The sequence below is a fragment of the Apodemus sylvaticus genome, chromosome 5 (genome assembly GCF_947179515.1).
Source record: "Apodemus sylvaticus chromosome 5, mApoSyl1.1, whole genome shotgun sequence".
NCBI lineage: Eukaryota > Metazoa > Chordata > Mammalia > Rodentia > Muridae > Apodemus > Apodemus sylvaticus.
The window spans coordinates 61145092-61165715 of NC_067476.1; the positions used below are offsets into that span (position 1 = coordinate 61145092).

A 20624-nucleotide genomic window follows, 5' to 3' on the forward strand; every position below is an offset into this window, starting at 1 on the left:
CTTACGATGAGAGTAGTTTCCGCCATTTTTTAAAACTGGGAAGATCATTGCTGGAGTAGTGGCGGCCGTTGCGATGGCAGCGTTTGCAGTGGATCCCCAGGCGCCCACGTTGGGTGAGTGAACCGCGGCCTCCCCGGTGGCACAGCCAGTGCGCTGTGGACCGGGAGGCGGCCGTCACACGCCACGGAGGGAGCGGGGAGCGCTGTGGCCGGTGACATCTGAGCGGCGGTACCCGGGAACCCTGCACTGCGCCCGGCTCCACTGTGGTCTCCTGCCCCGCACCCCGAAAGCGTGCACGAGGATGGGCGGTGAACCCCTGGTCGCAGTGGTAACCCGCTGCCGCGGGGTCACCTAGGTTTTTAGATCCTGTTTTAACGTCACAAAAGAAATTTGTATATGAATGCATGACCTAGAACCAACCTGGCTCCCCCACCGCCCCCGCCTTTTACTTTGGAACGTGGCCTTATTGGACGACTGTTGATTCTAAAGATTCGTTCCCATTATTTGTTGGGGAAACGTTCCGAATGTGCTGTATTTGTAACAAACAATTTAACAGGCGATCCCCCACTCCCGCTGAGTTTTGTGAGTAATGACAACGGTCAAATTCTACAACCGAAAACAAAAACAACCTGTCTACAGTTTCATAGACGTATCGTAGTATTACTAGTTTATAACTCTCTGAGCTTGTTAGAGTAAGCATTGTATATGTTGTGTAGAATTGACTTTGTAGATTCAAATGGCATGTAATGCTTGCCACGTTTGGGGTAAAAAGTTGTTTTAAGAATAGTATTACTTTGCTGGGCGGTTGCGGCGCACGCCTTTGATCTGAGTACTTGGGAGGCAGAGGCAGGCAGATCTCTTGAGTTTTAAGGCCAGCCTGATCTACAGAGTGAATTCCACTACAGCCAGGACTATACCGAGAAACTTTGTATCAAAAACAAACAAAAAAACCAAAAGGGAAAAAAAGGATAACTTAACTTGATTTTTTTTTTTAGTGCGTCATAAAAACTGAACCAATAATGTTAATAATGTAGATACACTGTTGCATTAAAACTTGTTTACAGATTTTTTTTTTTTTACACATATTATTTAGAGATCAGGATACTTCATTTGCAGTTCCAGGTTTTTCTGTTCAACAAGGACATTTTGGAGAGCATATTTCCGGGTGTAATAAATGTGTACAAACACATTCTTATATATTACCTAGCTTAAAATCTGACATGGTCTGATATTAACTGTAGAATCACATGTTGCACATTTTTCAGGTGTCTGTGGGTCTGACATCCTCTCAACACTTCACCAACACACTGCTCTCTGAAGAAGTCAGTGCAGGATTTAATATTTAGGGGCAGAGATTGAGAAGTGGAATTTCAGATGTGCAGGATGCAGTCATTAAAGCCTTATGGTTAGTCATGAAGGGATGGTTAGTGGCAGTTGGCTTCCTACTTTATCACTGTGTATTTAGGTAACAGGATTTTTCTTGACCTAATTAGATTTTTATTTATGTAATGTGCAAGTGTATGGATGTGTTGTGTGTTCTGGGGACTGGATTTGGCTTCATGGTAAGGACTCTTACCCACTGAGTCACCTTAGCACATCTTAACCTAACTCTTACACCTGTCAGAATTTCCCTGCTCCTGCTGTAGATGATAGTTGTGATGTTAACCAAAACTTTGTATTTTGTTACAGGTCTTTTCTAAATAGCTATTTAGAATATGCTTTTGTTGAAACTTCTGGTTTGAGTTTCTTTTGAGATATGTAGTAGCACTATGTAACATAACTAGTGCTTTACAAAAGAATTACAATATTGTTTTACATCTTTGTGTGTGTGTGTGTGTGTGTGTGTGTGTGTGTGTATACACACACACACACACACACACAGACTTTTTTGGGGGGGAATGGGGGGTGGTGGGGTGAGGGTGGAAGTTTCAATATAGGATTTCTCTGTATAGCCTTGGCTGTCTGGAACACACTCTGTTGACTAGGCTGACCTCAAACTCACAGAGACCTTCCTGTCTCTGTCTCCTGATTGCTGGAATTAAAGGCTACCACCATCCACCCTTACACCTTTTTTTGATACTTATTTTATCCTTCAGTGTTATTTTGTTTTTTCTCCTCTCTTTTTAAACTGTTAATATCCAGATCTGCAATAATGGAAAAAGAGGAAGGATAAGTTATTGAAAGCTTTTTAATATCAGAAAACAAGTATTTAGGCTATTTAGAAGTTAAGCAATAGTTAGTAAAAACCATAGAACTCTCATGCCAAACATCAGATGTCTCTAAATACAATAAATCATACAAAGGCTTACTACCTAAGCCAGAAAATTAAGTGTTCATCAGTAGAGATGCAAATCCTTCATTACTACTTTACTAAGGTTTTGTATTATAAGATGCTGATAGATTAATTACCTTCTGAATATTAGCTATCAGGTCAAGTGCTATGCTTGTTATATAATAACAAAAGCTGTGAGTGAATTCCACCCTTATGCTCATTTTGCTGAGAACCTGACTCCACAGCTCTCTGGGGCCTGTGCTTTTCCTACTGCTTAATTTTACTGTGTAATTCAGTTACAGTCTTCTTATCCTAAAAATGGGAATAATCACATCTGCCACTTGAGAAGGTTACTTTTTTAAAAATATGTATTTGTATTTTTGTTTGTTTGTTTTTTTGAGGCAGGGTTTCTCTGTGTAGCCCTGGCTGTCCTGGAACTCACTCTGTAGACCAGGCTGACTTTGAATTCACAGAAATCCACCTGCCTCTGCCTCCCAAGTGCTGGGATTAAAGGTGTGTGTCACCTCCGCCCGGCGTATTTGTTTTTGGGTGTTTTGCTTGTATTAATGTCCTGTACAACAAGTATGCCTGGCATCTGAGGAAGCCAAAAGAGGGTATCAAGTCTCATGGAACTGGAGTTTTGTAAGCCACCATTTGGGTACTAGGGATTTAATCTGGAACAGCAGCTAGTGATTGTAACTACTGAGGCATCTCTTTAACACTAGAAGATTAGTTTTGAATTGATGGTTATAGCTGGGCAGTGGTGGCGCACGCCTTTAATGCCAGTGCTTGGGAGGCAGAGGCAGGCAGATCTCTGAGTTCAAGGCCAGCCTGGTCTACAGAGTGAGTTCCAGGACAGCCAGGGCTATACAGAGAAACCCTGTCTTGAAGAATTGATGGTTATAAAATATTAGTTCTTTCTTTAGATTGGTTTTATGTTAGGGAAACTTTTTTTTGTTTGTTTGTTTTTTGTTTTTTGACACAGGGTTTCTCTAGCTTCCTTAGTGTTGTAATGTGTGCATGATTACATTTTTATTACCAAAATAATTCAGTGTTTTATGCATAAGGAAGAAGAAACTAAACTAAGCCCATTGTTTCTGAATTGTCAATATTTGTATAAAAATTGGTTTATTCTTGTTTTTTAGGTGCATAGTAGAAACACAGATGTAGAAATAAATTATTCTGCTTGTGTTAGAGATTTCTTTTTAAATAATAAGCTTAAGTTTTCAAAATGATGCTTTTAAATCAATGAAACAATATAACCAAGAACACCTGCCAAACATTAACCTTATGGGTGTATCTTAGTGTAGGAAGCTTGCATAACCAGAGCAAAAGTCCTGGATTGGATCTCCAGCATTGTAAAATATGGGTGAAAGATTAATATTGTGAATACAAGATCATTTCACATTTTGGAATTCCTACTAGCTTATAAAATAAAATAAAGTTCATAATATTTAGGTTTCTTTGATTATTCAACGTTTATCATAAATTGCTATATCTGTTTGTGAGGAAATAGCTTTATTTTATTCCATTTTTGATTAATTTAGGATCTGAACCAATGATGTTGGGTTCACCTACATCTCCAAAGTCAGGCGTTAATGCCCAGTTTCTGCCTGGATTTTTAATGGGGGACCTACCAGCTCCAGTGACTCCGCAACCTCGATCAATTAGTGGCCCTTCAGTAGGAGTAATGGAAATGCGATCACCTTTATTAGCAGGTGGGTTACTTGCTTATGGTGGTATTATGGTATATTGGTATGCATAGAAGAATTTCAGAGAAGTATTGGTACAAGACTCTCCCTCACCAACACATTATTATTAATTTTTAAATGTTTTTATCATAAAGGCTGGGTTATGCCTTAGCTCAGTCTGGTGGTAAACCCCTATAATCCAGCACTCAGGAGGTTGATATAGGAGAATTGTTCAAGGCTAGCCTGGGCCACAGGGTATTTCAGGCACGCTGTGTCTATCGGGTAATACCCTCTCTAAAAAGCCTACATAGCCAGGCATGGTGGTGAAGTCTATAATCCGTCATTTAGGAAATAAAGGCAAGAGGATTGGGCATTCAAGGACACGCTTCCCTCATTGGGTCAGCGTGGGCCATAGGAGACCTGTCTCAAAACAATAAAACACAAACCAATAAGCAACTACCAGAGAACCCCACAAGAAATGAAGGTATATTTTTTTCCTTCAGACTCTTGTCAAAGTGGTAAGCCATGTGGTATGCTAATCCTTTTATATTTCTCTCACTAAAAAAATCAGTTTGATGTGTAGAAGAGCTCCATTCTTCAAAAAAAAAAAAAAAAGTATTTCAGAAAATGAGTCTGAAAGCTAAATAATAATTAAGACAGGCTTGCTCCTAGTGGCAGCATGATGCTGATCAGGTCAGGTTTGTTCTCCAGTCTGGACTTTGAGCAGCTGGATGGCATTTGAAGCTGTTCAGTGTCAAATAAAGGCTTGGGCTGTTTCGTTGTTTAGCATTGTTTATGTGACAGAAGTTGGGCCTTTTTCTCTCTTAAATAGGATCTGTTTAATATTGATAGTCAACTTCCAACTTTCAAGGAAGAAATGGGATTATATTTTCTTTTGAGACAGGGTTTTTCTATGTTGTCCGTCCTGGCCTTGACCTTGTGATCCAGGTGAACTCAGCCTCTTGGGTAGTTAGGACCAAGGGCATAAATCCTCATGTGTGGCCCTGAGATTGATCACATTGGCTATTGAATGTTAAGTTTATAGTAGAGAAAGCAATGTTACATGTGTTTTTATAAAAACTAAAATTTCCAATAGCAGTTTATTCTGAAACCTTTTATTCAAAGTGCATCTCCAGCTCACCAATGCTGTGACGTCACTTGGAGCTTGTCAGAGGTGTAGTCACAGGTTCCACTTGTACTGTTTGAACCAGAGCCTGACTTCAAACAAGAGCCCCCGTGACTGTTAGACATTAAAGTTTGAATAGCTGTAGGAAATAAGTTTATTTCAAAACCACAAACTAAACATTCCTCATAAGAGAGATGAACAGTGACTTTGTTTTCACCTGACTGCTTTTGTACATTGTAGGGGGCTCACCACCACAGCCAGTTGTACCTGCCCATAAAGATAAAAGCGGGGCTCCACCTGTTAGAAGTATCTATGATGACATTTCCAGCCCGGGACTTGGATCAACACCTTTGACTTCAAGAAGACAGGTGAAAAACGAATTCCCATGCTCAATGGGTAGTCATTTTGTGGTTTTGTGTGGTTACTCAGTGAGGTCAGTAATTAGAAAGTTTTCCCTAATAGTACTTCTGAAGTAACCATGAGTATAGAATAAGCATTAAGTACATATATACTTGTGTTATCATGAAATGTACTTAAGATGTCATAGGTGGGCATGGTGGCCTGTACTTATAGTCCAGCACTAGGGACGCTGAGGCAAGGCAGAGCAGGAAATGTTTGCAGCTGGCTTCGCCTATATAGCAAGATCCTGTATTAGCCAAAAAAAGAAAGAAGGTGGTAGACTATAGATTGTTTTCTCATGTAAATAGTTCTATGCGCTAGGTATGTCTTAGTAACCTGTCCATGTTGCCACCCTGATTATTGTAAATGTAGAGTATAATTAGAGTTTGAAGTCATTCCACTTCTTTAAGCATAAGATTTGTTTATTTTTCTTTCTGGAAAAAGTGGTGAAATTCAGTGTAGTATTTGGAGGTTGAATGTTTAATAATGATTTGAGAGCCTTGTTGGTGGTGGTTTTGAGACAGGGCGTCACCATGTAGGCCTGGAATTTTCATAGATCTCTGTTTCTGCCTCCCAAGTGCTGGAATTAAAGATATGTGCCACTATGCCTGACCTGAGAGCTTTGTTTTAGGAATTTTTTTTTTTTATTTACATAAGACCAGTATTCTTTTACTAAAGAAACTGCATCCTGCAAATTTGCTACTCATTTAGTATACTTTTGTGCCAGTGTCATGATGATTCTTCCTACAGGTGTGTGATGCCATGCCTGGCTTGCGTAGGTAACATTTGTAGTGGACAGTGCTATTCTGGGTTTACGATGTCCAGAACATCCTCAATAGGGATCATTCTAAAAGTTAAGTAAAATCCGACTTGCAGCTTAGCGTGAAAATAACTGGCTTTTGGATTCGTGACCATTCTCATTATTCTTCTGATGCATGAAAAGAATTAGCATTAGTTATTAACTCATTTGAAATGTTGACAAGACTTGGAGATGATAGCATATACTAATGGTTTTGACTTTGAAGTATGAACATTATTAGTAGATGTGGGCCAAAATTAGTTATGCCCCCAAGATACCATGCTCAGCTCTGGTTTGGATCAGATAGTTGGATAATGGGTGGGTTTTTGCTTCCTTTGGACTGTTTATAGGAGGATTTAAAACAGATTTATTTTTATTTGTGAGTATGTGTATATCTCTTTGTGAGCATGTGCTACTGTGTGGATGCCCTGGAAGGTCAAAGGAGGGTCCTGGATCCCCTTGGGCTGGTTTTTAGAAGCCTCTGCAAGCTCTCAGTCATGGGTGCTGGGAACTGAATTTAGCTTGTGGAAGAGCAGCAAGTGCTTTTAAGATCTGAGTCATCTCTCCAGTGTCTATTAATGGATTTCTAACTCTAAAATAGTTTCTTATTTACAGATGTTTAATGATGTTTTTTTCTTGGTAATGTTTTACTGAGGGTTCTCTTTTGTTGTTATTTGAATGTGTTCTGTTTTATAGTTTGTGTTTGTTTAAAATTGCATTGTTTTTCTGTGAATTTGATGAAATTATTATATCCATTAGTTTGAGTATTGCTCATTGAGAAATAAGACCAAATAGCTACTATGTTACTATTAATTCCTATAAAAGCTTTTCATTACCAATGTAACTTTTTTGTTTGTTTTGTTTTTTGAGACAGGGTTTCTCTGTATAGCCCTGGCTGCCCTGGAACTCACTCTGTAGACCAGGCTGGCCTCGAACTCAGAAATCCGCCTGCCTCTGCCTCCCAAGTGCTGAGATTAAAGGGGTGCGCCACCACTGCCTGGCATAACTTCTTTTAAATTTGATTTTTATTTATATTGTGTGTAAGTGTGTGAGTACACAAGGGCTGAGATGCACTGTGGAGGCCACAGGATAGGTGTAGGCGTAGGCCCTCTCTTCCACATTGTGGATCTGGGGATTGAACTAGGGTATTAACAAGAACATTTAACACTGAGCCATGTCGCCAGCCTCAGGTTTCCTATTTCAAAATGTATACTAAAGGAGCCAAGGGAAATTTAATCTTGCCATATTTTGGGTTCATAATACTGGTCAAGACAGAAGATAGAAAGTGATCCTCCACCTTTGGAAGTGTGAGCTGATAAAGACAACTCTGGTTAGTACATTATAGGAATTCAGTTATCTGTTCACAAAGCTTTTCCATTGACTTTAGAGATCACTGTATCTGTGCATGGTTGAACTCTGTGTGTTTACCTCAGCACTCCCTTCATGCAGGCGACCATCTCAGTGCTGCAGAGCCCGCTTGTTGGAGCTGCAACTCCTGTGACCGGTGAGTCCTCTTACCCAGCGTCTGATTTCTGCTCTGATGCTTGCCAACACTTTTGCTCTTTAAATGTGGAAGCTGTCTGAAATGTCAGCAATCTTTAGGAAGGCAATCTTGTGTAGATTGCTTTATGAATTTACAGATAGAATAGTCTACCAAAAGTATTAAGAATTTAAGAATGCATACTTAATAGATTTTTGAAGTACCTTGAATTATTAAAAACTGTATAAAATAAAGAGTTGCCACAAGTAGGAAGAAGACTCAGCTCTAACAGTATAGGTATTTTAAGGGGTACTGACACTGAGTTGTGAGCTAGTGTAATTCCCAGTTTGTCTTTAACAACATTCTAGACACTCACTCTATCAGTATCATCCTTAGGACCTGATCCTTTATACATGTTTACCATTCCCATTGAATGTATTCAGAAACAACCTGTGTGAAAGAGAACAAACACAGTAGATAATCCTCAAATAGACAATATTGGTTATAGGATTTATGTTTATAAACAAAATAAGCAGATTAGGAATCTCATTAGAAACTAATATGTTTTGTGTAGAAGAGAAGATATGGGGTAGAAGGGATTTAAAGGGTGTGTGTGTGTGTGTGTGTGTGTGTGTGTGTGTGTGTGTGTGTATGTGTGTGTGTGTGTGTATATGTGTGTGTGTGTTGGTGTGTTTTGGGAAGGCTGGGCCAGAGTGTTGCTAATAAGTAGCTTAGGCTGGTCTTGTAGCTCCAGCCCTCCTGTCTCAGCCCCTTGGGTGTTAGGATTATAGCTATGCTAGCTCATCTGGCTTGGAAATTTATAGAGTAGTATGTTAGTTTTCTGTTGCTATTTTATTAGTTACCATATACTGAGTAATGATTAAGCTGGACTATGTATTGTGCTGTAGTTCTGAAGATCAAGAGCATGCCATAGTTCTTAGTGGATAAGTAAAATAATTTCCCCCAATGATGTTCATAACCTGACCTCCTGACCTCCTGAATATAGGGACTGTCTGTAGTATTTGCCAAAAAGGGATTATAGTTCAGGTGGAATTGAGTCTACTAATCATCTGGGTTTTTAACAGATTCAGGAGGGCAATATATCAGAGCTACTAAATAAATGGATCAGCGAGTATGTTAGATCTGTAAAAGATTCCATGTAGCTAGCTTTTTAGTGTCATGTTCAATAATTATACTTTTATCAACAATGACAAAATAAGTATAAAAATTTAGAACGGAACAGAACTTAAGAATACTATTCCCACAGTCAAAACTCTGACCCATAATTGTTCCTGTCTGAAAGAACTGAACCCACCAGTTTATCCTCATTTCAGACACAGGCTATGAGGGTGAGGATACTCAGGCCTTCACAGTCTCAGATGATCGGATATAACTTGGAGGTTACCAAATGAGGCTAAGTTTTGATAATTTATATGAAAGGGTCTCAGAAACCATTGTTAGTACTATTGTGATCGGTCTGGAGTTTCCACATATCTATAAGCTATCACATTCAATCTGAGGAGCCTACCATGATTAAGAAAAATACTCTTATCATTGGGGAAACTTCCCTGGTGTAGGTATATCTAAACGGTGGCTCTAGTGTCCATTGGGCTGAGGCAAAATTCTTTATTCCAGGTCTGTCCCGCTTGTTTTCATGGTGAGAAGGTATCATGGCCAAGACCTCCTTTTCCTAGTGTTCATTTATCATATTGTTTTGAAATTTCCTGTAATTTTTCTTTTGTTTTTCACTTATTTTGAAATAATTGGATCTGTTCTTTAATTGAAGGGTGATAAGGGCTTTTGCCTTCCCTTTAATTTGATTTTTGTGAAGGATCTTTGGATAGTGATTTTCCAAGGAGATAAATTATAGTCCAATCTGATGCGGTTTGATAGGCACTTTATTTTCATCTTAAGCATAGTGTGTAGATACCAGAAGTTTGATTTAAAGGAAGTGAAATCAGTGATCAATTAAATATTAGCTTGGTGGGGAGCAATTATACTAAACTTATGTAAATACTTTTTGATTAATATAAGTAATTGCATTTTTTAGATTAGTTGACAAGGCAAAGATTAGATTGCTTATTCATTTGAGACTTAATTTTGATTTTTTTTTTAAAGGTCATAATGGTTGTCTCAACTTGAGCCTTAATTTCTTGCTTGAAGGTTATTATATGATATAACATAACTATCTTAATGGTTGTTATATAGAGCGTAAAGAATTGAATTGGTTTTATACTAATGTACCTTTTATTGTCTTTGGCTTATTAAAGGCATATCTTTGTAGTAAGAATTAATTAGATTTTAAAGAGATGGTTTTAAACTAATGATAAGGCTTATTTATTTATTCTCTTTATTTGTTTCTCAGGCACAGTATCATTGTTTTGCCCTGGCTGGCCTGTACCTTGCTATTTAGAACAGGCTGGCTTTAAACTCACAGAGATCCTCTTGCTTTTGCCACCCAAATGCTGGGACTAAAGTTGTGTTACTATAACTGGCAAGATATGTTTTTAATTGTGTGTCTGAGTCTGAATGTACATTTAAGTAGTGTCCACAGAGGGCGTTGGGTCCCTTGAAGTTGGTATTGCAGTCAGGTGTGATTTGCCTGACAAGGGTGCTGGGAACTAAACTCAGCTCCTCTGCAAGAGGATTATGTGCTCTTAATTACTGAGCCAACTCTTTAGTTCCTGAGATACTCCATTATAAATGTCTCATTTTTTTTAAAGATTTATTTTATTTATTATATGTAAGTACACTGTAGCTGTCCTCAGACACACCAGAAGAGGGCGTTAGATCTCATTACAGATGGTTGTGAGCCACCATGTGGTTGCTGGGATTTGAACTCAGGACCTTTGGAAAAGCAGTCGGTGCTCTTACCCGCTGAGCCACCTCTCCAGCCCCTAAATGTCTCATTTTAAAAATACATTTTACCTATTAAATCCATCTGTGATGGCATGAAGAATAATAATTGTTCAGTGTGTTAAATAGTTTCTCTTCCTGTTGGGGTGATTAAAAAAACCTACCCAACAAAAGCAAGTAAGGGAGAAAAGGTTTGTTTGGCTCACAGCTCCAGGCTGCAGCCTATCACTCTGGAGAAGCTGAGGTGACAGGACTTCACAGAGCTGGTCAAAATCCGTCAACAGTAAGAGCAAGAACTGTGTGTCGGTGCTCAGTGTAATGCCTCCGTTTTTACAACTCTGCATACCATGGAGGAGACAGCACCGCCCACAGAAGAGAGAAGGCTTCCTTCAGCTGTGCAATCAATAGAATCCCTTACAAGAATTCCTACAGACAGACAGACTGCTTTAGCCAGTTCCTCATCGAGACTCTGAATTGTGTCACATGGACAATCAAAGCTAAGAATCTCAGAATACATGTGGTTAGCCCTCTTTTAGATTATTTTTTTTCTTCCTCTCCCCATTTCTTTTGACCTTGGATGTGTGTACACGTGCCATGACTTGTATGTTGAAGTCAGGACAAATTGTAGAAGTTGAATATTCTACCATGTGGATCTCAGGGATGCAACTCTAGTTATAAGTCATTTTCTTAGTGGAAAGTACCTTTACCTCCCACTGAGCCATCTTGCTGGGTTTTGAAGGGTTTTTAATAAGCATAGTAGGTCTGGCTTGATCTAACTTTTTCCCTAAGAGGCTATGTTAATAGGTTGGATCAAATGGCTTTCTAAGCTTAAATTATGTAGCCTACTTAAGAGAATTGAGATGTTTGAAATTTTAGGTGACTGTTTTCAGTTAGAAATACATTGTTACGTTGTAGTTTTTATTTGAGAACTTCAATTTGCTTTTTGGTTGTTTGGAGTTTGAACTATGTTGCACTACTAAAACTGTAGAGACCTTTGATGGAGACTAAATGCATTCCACATCATGAGATGAATAGGAGAAGTTGGTGTCAAGGTGGAATGTTACTATTTGGATCTGAAATGTCCTCTACAGGTTTGTGTTTTGAATGCTCTTTCCCAGTTTGAGCTGCTATTTTAAAAGCTGTGACGCCCTTAGGAGATAGGGTCTGCCTAGTGAGAGTAGTTGAATAGAGGCGAGATTCATTGCTTAGTCTCTAGCTCCAGCCTGCTTGAATTTCCCCGGTCTGCTGCAATAAGAACATCTGCTCTATCTTACAATCCCATTGTCACAGATGGACCTGCTGTTCCATCTTGCCTTGTCCACTGTGATGGCCTCAAATCCCTCTGAAAACATGAGCTCACAAACCCCTTTCCTCTGTAAGTTGTATCTGTTAGATTCTTGGTCTTCAATGTGCAAGAGGGACTAGCATACATTGAATGTAATTACTGTGGTAGAGCAGACTGCGGTAGTCAGGAGCAGAACTTACCTGGTCACCAGGGAAGATGGACCTTAGTGTAATTTGTTCATTTGTCTGCCATCATTTAAAGATGGGAAATTAAGCCGGGCCTGTGGTGGCACACGCCTTTAATCCCAGCACTTGGGAGGCAGAGGCAGGCGGATTTCTGAGTTCGAGGCCAGCCTGGTCTTACAGAGTGAGTTCCAGGACAGCCAGGGCTACACAGAGAAACCCTGTTTTGAAACAAACAAACAAACAAAGATGCGAAATTAAAACAAAACATTTACATATATGTTCATTTAAAACTAAGCCTCTGCTTTTATCCAACACCTGCCCCAACCTCCTTGGCCCTGCAGTGGCCTTGTCCTCGCCCAGTCACCACACTCCACACTGAGCTCTGTGTCAGCTTCCTTCTGCCCTCCCCTGTGTCCACAGCCCTCGTCTTTGCTAATTGTTAGTTGTTTTTGTCTAGACTTGTATGTTTTCTAGAATTACACATCTGTCTTTGTTCTAGAATTTAGACTCCATTATGGTTGCTTGAGCTTGGTTTCATATTTTTATGGTTTGTACAGTATGCTTGTAACATCAAGAATGATGTTCCTTATATATGAAGCGATTTTTCTGGATTGATAAGTTATTTCTGTTGTAAAAGATAAGAGAATTAATGACTACTTAGAAATATACTGAAATGAAATAAACTTACAGCAAGGTTTGGTGGCATACATCTACAATCTTACATGCACGAGGATCAGGTTTCTCAATAAGCAAGGGTTGGAGTGTAGCTCAGTGTAGCTCAGCAGGTAGTGGCCTCGCGCGGGGAGCGCTCTGTGCCATCCTCAGCACTGGGTCTGGGGAGGAGAAGGAGCTTCTATCACTTTTCTGTTAGAAATTTACAAATGTTTAACATGCTTATGATGAGACATTAGTATTTAATTTCAGAATAACCAAATACAGAATCATGTGTGGTGGCATGTACCTTTTCTGAGCAGAAAAGGCTGATGCAGGAAGATTCTAAGTTTGAAGCCAGCCTAGGCTGTATAGTGAAACCCTATCTCAAAGGCAAAATGACAAATTATCCCAGTAATTAGTGACTGTTTCTGTATGATAGTATGAAACGGCTATTGGCTACAGTTGTATGTTTCAAATCATTATGTCTAATTGTCAGCTTTTAATATAATTTGCCCTGTGAACTAAGATCTTTGCTTTAAAATAAGCCCATGCGTTTTTATTGGTATCTAACTTTCTAAATTTACTAATATAGGGCAAAGCGTGTTTAGTCCAGCAAATGTTGGTCAACCACGAAAGACAACACTATCTCCTGCCCAGCTGGATCCCTTTTATACTCAAGGAGATTCTCTGACTTCAGAAGACCACCTCGATGACACTTGGGTGACTGTGTTTGGGTAAGGGTTCTGGACCTGTTAAAAAATTACCCCATTCCAGTATTTGCTCATACTCTTAAATCCACAAGCACACCCGCCACCTGAATGTACAGCTGAGCAGTTGGCGGCATTTACCTCATTGTCTGTTCATCCGCTCTCTTCTGTTGCTGCTGTGTTTTGTACTGAGTTGCAGATAGCAGTGCAGATCATCCTGTGCATACTATCCACAGCTGAACAGCAAATAGAATTTGATTTTTTATCAAAGACCATTTGTGCATACTCTTCCCACGTTATTTAGTAGTTGTTAAAGGCAAGGGTGTCTTGTTAGATTTAGGATCCCTTGTCTGCATTTTCTAGTGGTTCTGCCTGCACTATAATAATCTCAACTGGCTTGAATTGGCAGTACTGAGATATGTTTATGTTTTATGTCACAGTAGTGGTACCCCCTAGTCAGTATTTAAAGTTAGGAATTTGATGAAACTTCTATATGCAGCAGAATAATTTTTATTGCCATAACAAGTTAAACACCTTAGAAATCTTTCATTTATACAGATGAAGAAATGGACTATAGACAAAAAAAAAAAACAAAAAAAAAAACTTCTCCCATCCCCCAAGGATTACAACTCATTAAGTAGCAAGAATTTCAGCAGAAACTTGAGGTTTTTTTATTTTTTTTTAATTTCAGTTTGGTCTTTAAACCACATGCAAGTTATTTATGAAAATGTGATTGCCTTACTTACATTGGAATATAGTGGACCTTACTATGTTTATTTTGGGAGTAAAATATATAAAGATAACATAATGGGCTCCTTGAAGGAAGAATAACTAGTGGGCAATAAATATTTATTGTATTTTATTCATTTGATTTATTTTAAAATTTAAAAATTCAAATACGAGTGCTTGCTAGAAAGTCAGCGATACTATTTCTGTCCCCAGCTGTAACTGGGGACAGCCCATGATGGCCACTGCTTTGATCTGTGACTGCTTCACTTCACAGAAGCAGGGCAACTATATTCCCATGTGTCCTTGGAAGCCATTGCTGCGCCCATGGCCCAGGCAGTTGAGTTGCCTACTTGAATTTACCTTTCAGTGTTTAAAATTTTCTGTTTTCTCATGAAGTAAGAGCAGTGTTGAGCATGCATGTTTGTTTCTGTTTTGGGGTTCAGAAGTAATAGTGTGACTTTGAAGCTTCCAAGTAGTTAGAAAAAGCACTTGAATTACTTGTAGTTATTTAAAGATATTTAAGATTTTACTATGCTGTATCTGTTTTAACTATTCTATATGTGTTTCCTGAAACATTTTCTTTTAAGGAATAAAGCATGTTCTTTTGTTCAGTTAAGGGAACTATTTCTAAGACACGTGATATATTCCTCCTTTAATTAGTTTAACTTTTCTGTCAACCTGGAGTTGTATTAATGAAATATTGTCCATTGTCTTGGGTGATCATCTTAAGAGTACTAGAATATTATATATTACTGAAAATGGGCCTTTGAGCCTTAAATGAAAATGAGCCTTTTAGTTCTTAAATGCCATCCTCACTTGCAGCCTTTTTTGTTTTTGTGTTTTATTTTAAATTGTACCTTTTTGGGGGAACTAAAATCTTATATGCAGAGATCCATAAGTGGATAATTTGAGTTCTGAGTGTAGTGTTTTAGTCACACTGATAGAGAAGTGGCTAAGACATTGTCTCACTCCATCTCTAGTGTCCTGGCTTTGGACTCAGCCCTCCTGCCCCTACCTCTCAAGTGCTGGGATTAAAGCAGGGACCAAGCTGGGCGGTGGTGGTGCACGCCTGTAATCCCAGCACTCTGGGAGGCAGAGACAGGTGGATTTCTGAGTTCGAGGCCAGCCTGGTCTACAGAGTGAATTCCAGGACAGCCAGGACTATACAGAGAAACCCTGTTTCTGGAAAACAAAAAAACAAAAAACAAAACAAATTCAAAAATGCTTCAAAAAACAGAAGAATCATCTACAACCTACAAAAATTCCCAACCCAGCACATTTGGAGGCCTGGCATATTTTTGTGTCTTTCCCCCCCCCCCTTCCCCTCACCCCCCTCCTAGACAGGGTTTCTCTGTGTAGCCCTGGCTGTTCTGGAACTCACTTTGTAGACCAGGCTGGCCTCAAACTCAGAAATCCACCACTGTGTTTAATTTCACCCTTTTTTCCCCTTTAGAGCTGTTTATTTGAACTTTCAGGTTAATTTATATTAGTGGTTTAAAAGAAAATTCAGATTTTTTTTCTATACTGGATATAGCTATTACTGTTTTTAATATGGAAAATCACGCCATTATTTGGACTACAAAAGTGTTCACACCTTATTGTAAACTATTCAAGCTGTAAAACTTAATCATCTTAAAGATATAGCTATTAAATTTTTGAGAATTGCCTTAATTAACTTTGTAGCTTTGTTATTGATGTCAAGTTTTATTTTTGAGCACTAAATGCCAGAAATCTTAAGGTGATATTCAGTGCAGAGTGCTTTGGTATTATAATTTAAAAAATTTACCCTTCTGGTCTTAATATACCTAAGTGTTGCTTGTAAACATGCACTGTAAGTATATGTGCACATCTGCATCTGGGACTGGGAATTTGAAAAATTTCAGCGATGGCTCTGGGCATGCAGTGTAGTTGAGTCAAAGAGGACTGATAGAATCTACTATAGAGGAAATGGTATGGTAGTTTGCTTTTGTGTTGATAATGGAAATTGATGGTTTTATCTGGGCAATTTTTTCCCCCAGGTTTCCACAAGCATCTGCTTCTTATATATTATTACAGTTTGCACAATATGGGAATATCTTAAAGCATGTGGTAAGGCTCACTAATTTTTTTTTTCTTCAATTAACATTTTGGTTAAGGAAAGAAAAGTTGTAAATTGAAGAGCACTACTTCTTTTTGTTTTTTTCTCTAAATTTAAATTTAGGTTTTAAGTTCAAAGATTATTTACTTTGGAGTCTAGAAGACTCAAACTTGCATAGTGTTAGCTGGGAAAGAATAGTTGGGGTTGAATGACCGGGTCAGGAATCACCCTCCCTTCTTAACTAGTTAAGACACTTAGGATAGGTCGACTGTCTCTTATGCAGTGGTGGGCTTCTCTTAGACATTATTGGGAGCAGAGGAAGTGGGGAGCCTGGAGTTTCTGGAGTGTCTGAGAGTTCTTTATCCTGCAGCGGCCTTAAGAGATGCTTGTCCAGACACAGGCCAGGCCCAGGTTGCGTTTCTATTGTTTCAATTTTCACTCATACATAGTCATGTTCATGAATATAGCTTTTTAGAAATTACATAAAACTCTTCTGTAGGAGATAATTCATTTGGAAGTTATTTTTCTTTCAGGGAATATTTGCCACATGTTTTGCTTTAGAGAGTTGAGATCTGGAGAGGGATTATAGAAGCTATTTCAATAGATCTTTCTGAATTCTAATATACAGCTTTTACAGGAGATCAAATAAAAAATGAAAGTCAATTTTGTCCTCATGTTTGTACGTTAGGTGTGGAGTTTGTATCTTATGAAACAGCTTTATTGTTTGCAGATGTCTAACACAGGCAACTGGATGCATATCCGTTATCAATCTAAATTGCAAGCCCGGAAAGCCTTAAGCAAAGATGGGAGAATATTTGGAGAATCCATCATGATTGGTGTCAAGCCATGTATAGATAAAGTAAGTCGTGGGTGATTTAAGGAAGGTAGCCTACTTAGTGTGCATGACGAGTGCAGGTAAACATTAACATTAGTGTTTGTCCTTTAGCCTCACCTCTCTTCTCTTCCCTAGTTTGTAAAAAGGGATTACAGTAGGCCAAAAGTCATCACAAGATGTTAGCGATTACCTGTCTGCACTTTTCAATGAGGCCTAGATTTTAGGTGGCTGGACTACTAACCCACTCTGACTTCTGCTCAGAGCCTATCAGGGTTAGTAAACACTCTAACGACTGGTGCTGTCTCAGCACGGACACCTCACATGGATGCTGACTGACTGGTAGCTTACATAGCTAAAGTTTTCTGACACTGTTTCTTTTTCAGAGCGCTAAAGCTTATTTTACATGTACCTTTTCAAAATTAGTGAGTAGAATGTAAACTTTGTGGCTTAAAAATAATCCTGTGGAAGATACTTGAAATAAGTATATGCAAACCTTTTCCTGAATGCTGTATCCTAGATTCCATGCCTGTCGCCCGTGCACACACAAATCAAGCAAAGCAGACGGTGTTTGTTAGAATCCGTAAGGGAGCCTGAGTGGGAAGGGAGCCTCACAGTCTGAAGCTACTTAGTACCCCGGACCTCCAGAGTCCTCTCCGGCCTGCCGTGGGCTCTCTGACGGCACCACAGCAATTGTATCGTAATGAGTTAGGCTTTCTTTTGTTTGTCCTTGCTGACTTATCTTAGGGCCTGCCCCAAGGCTTTTAAAAACATATTTCATTCATGCATATCATGTATTTCGGTCTTCTTCATCCACATTCCTCTCTCTCATCCTCTGGAACACTGTTCTTCCAAAATGTCTGTTTTGCTCAGAGATTCTTGTTCTTGTGATATATAATTAAATTGGGGTTGTTTGATTTGGATTAGATTCCAAATTCTAGCCAAGAAATATACTCTCTTCTCAAAGCTAAGTTTACTTAAAAACTTGAATAAGTTTTGTGTGTGTGTGGGGGGGGGTGTTTTGGGGGAATATTACATAATATTAGATGATGTGTCCCATGTTTCTTTGTTTCTCCAGAATGTCATGGAAAACAGTGACAGAGGAGCCTTGTCATCTCCATCTCTAGCCTTCACACCACCTATCAGGACCTTAGGCACGCCAACCCAGCCTGGAAGCACTCCGAGGGTCTCTACCATGAGGCCTCTTGCCACAGCATACAAGGCCTCCACTAGTGACTACCAGGTATTCTCAAGATACACAGAGCCTGTTTACTCTTTCATTAGATCAGTGATGTGTGTGTGTGTATAGTTAAATGTTTGCTCTTCATTTTCCTTGAGGAAACCTTCAAACTTCTTAATTTCCAATTTTAAAGTTAGAGCCTTCACGAGTTCAAAAGTTGTCTTTAATTTTGAAGCAGTTTCTTTATTTGGGCTGGGGACATAGCTCAGCATTTTATCCAGCATGGCCACAGATAAACGGTTTGATCTCCAGTACTGCAAAGCAAAAGAAAACAGTTTTTTAAAATATCTTGAAAGTTTTTCCTCCCCAGATACATGTGTATACATACCAAAAAATCTATATAATACATTGCTGGCATGAAAAAATATTAAACCTTATCAAGTTGGTTATAAAACTCATAAACAAAACCAAAAAACTTTACAGTGCAATAGTATCAGTTATAAAAGGAAGGTGACCAGCTTTTAATATCAGAGATGAGAAACTTGTCATTTAAAAATTGTAAAGAAGCCGGGCAGTAGTGGCGCACACCTGTGGTGGCGCACACCTGTGATCCCAGCACTCTGGGAGGCAGAGGCAGGTGGATTTCGGAGTTTGAGGCCAGCCTGGTCTATAGAATGAGTTCCAGGACAGCCAGGGCTACACAGAGAAACCCTGTCTCGAAAAAAACCAAATTAAAAAAAAAAAAAAACCAAAAAATTGTAAAGAAACTCTTTGCATTCTCAAGAGTGGTATGGGAACTGAGATGCTTAAGCTGTTATTGGCCCCATCGATTTGCTGAGAGTCCTGAGTTTTGGCACAGGTTGTGAGACCTGCACATGAAGTGTGTGTGCGCGCTGGTTAGATGGGTGGGGGAATTTCCCATTGTAGTCTCCTGAAATTTGGATTTCATTACAGAATTGGAGTTTTTTGTTATTACTCTTTAGATTTGTATTTTACATTCCTCATTTCATAGGGTTTGGTTTTACTTAGTTTTCTAATTAGAAGATGTTAAAAATTCAAATTTTAGCGTCAGACTTAAATAGTTCAGTGCTAGACACTAACTGTAGAATTGCCTGCCACTAAGGAAACTAACCTAATACATTTTTCTTCTTTCTCTTTTTTTTGTTGTGCCGTGTGTTTTGATAGGTTATTTCTGACCGACAAACACCAAAGAAGGACGAAAGTCTTGTGTCCAGAGCCATGGAGTACATGTTTGGTTGGTAGCAGTAGCAATGGACTGAGCTGTTCCGTTAGCAGGGGACTGCCAGGTGCCTTGGGTTAGTTGTATAACCGCCCCAGCAGTGTTGGATACCCATCACATACATCTTTTACAATCCTTTGTTTAAGGAAACAGCCCATTTGTAGCTTGCACTTTAAGAGATGGCCGTGATAGACCTGAAGAGAAGGTGTCCAGATGGCCTCGGGCTTCTGTGGTGTAGTGCGTGATTAGTGCTGGGTACTCGGTCCCTGCAGTCCATTAAATGACTGAGCTTGAGGTGAGTCTTGCTGGCTTTCATGAGAAGATGGATGAATTTCACAGAGAGCGACAGCTGCTTTACCAACACACAGTGATTATAATTAGCAATTTGAATTATGGTCTTAATTTAGATAGTATTTAATATGTTTGTACATGTCTTGTGGAATGTCATCTTTTATGTTCTTTTTAAAAACCATCTACAACTAATGTTTCCTAATAAACTGTCAATTTTTATGTGCTGAACATTTGTTTGGAAGGTTGATTTATTGTTGTAGTTAGTTTTGAGTTCACTGAGATAACAGAAAGCACACTAATAACTTACCCATTACATTTTGTCATATTGATTTCCTTTTTGTTTGAGTGCTGCTCAGATTTTAGATATTTTTTCGTCCAAATATTTGGATAAATAAAAAACATTTCTATAGAGTTTTAAGTTTGTTAATATGCAAAATACAGGTCACTTAAATTTGTAATTTTGCCCAAATTGACTATTTGTTGTTGAGCTTTATTCAAATCATGATCTTAATGAGGTTGCCCATATTAGTACTGTCTTAGGATTTAACGGTTAAATAGTTAAATCTGTTAAAGAGTTCTCTGTGTTCCTCACTGTCCAGCACACCTGGCCTTGGTAAAGCAGAGAGTTGTGAGTACATAGTCTAGTGCTTGGTCATTTGTTTTGTATGTATGTATGTATGTATGCATGCATGCATGTATATATGTATTTATAGTTCAACCTGTACCTCATTTTTTTCATATCTTAGTCATTATATCGAGAGAGAGTCACATTCTGCTTTCATTTTTTTTTTATAGCAGTAGATATACATTATATAAAATGA

General features: G+C 38.8%; 1 protein-coding gene across 1 annotated transcript; it reads left to right on the forward strand.

Moving 5' to 3' along the window:
- Nucleotides 1–20031, forward strand: Nup35 (nucleoporin 35). The gene is made up of 9 exons (XM_052182796.1): nucleotides 1–113; nucleotides 3820–3990; nucleotides 5330–5457; nucleotides 7737–7791; nucleotides 13340–13481; nucleotides 16202–16271; nucleotides 16991–17119; nucleotides 18171–18335; nucleotides 19458–20031. The coding sequence occupies exons 1-9, from the start codon at nucleotides 74–76 to the stop codon at nucleotides 19533–19535; spliced, it is 978 nt and encodes a 325-aa protein (XP_052038756.1). The 5' UTR covers nucleotides 1–73; the 3' UTR covers nucleotides 19536–20031.
- The last annotated feature ends 593 nt before the right edge of the window (nucleotides 20032–20624 follow it).

Coding starts and splice junctions, on each gene's coding strand:
- Nup35 (XM_052182796.1), top strand. CDS start 74: ATGGCAGCGTTTGCAGTGGATCCCCAGGCGCCCACGTTGG. Junction 13,482..16,201: donor ACTTGGGTGACTGTGTTTGG/GTAAGGGTTCTG, acceptor TTTTTCCCCCAG/GTTTCCACAAGCATCTGCTT. Junction 18,336..19,457: donor CCTCCACTAGTGACTACCAG/GTATTCTCAAGA, acceptor GTGTTTTGATAG/GTTATTTCTGACCGACAAAC.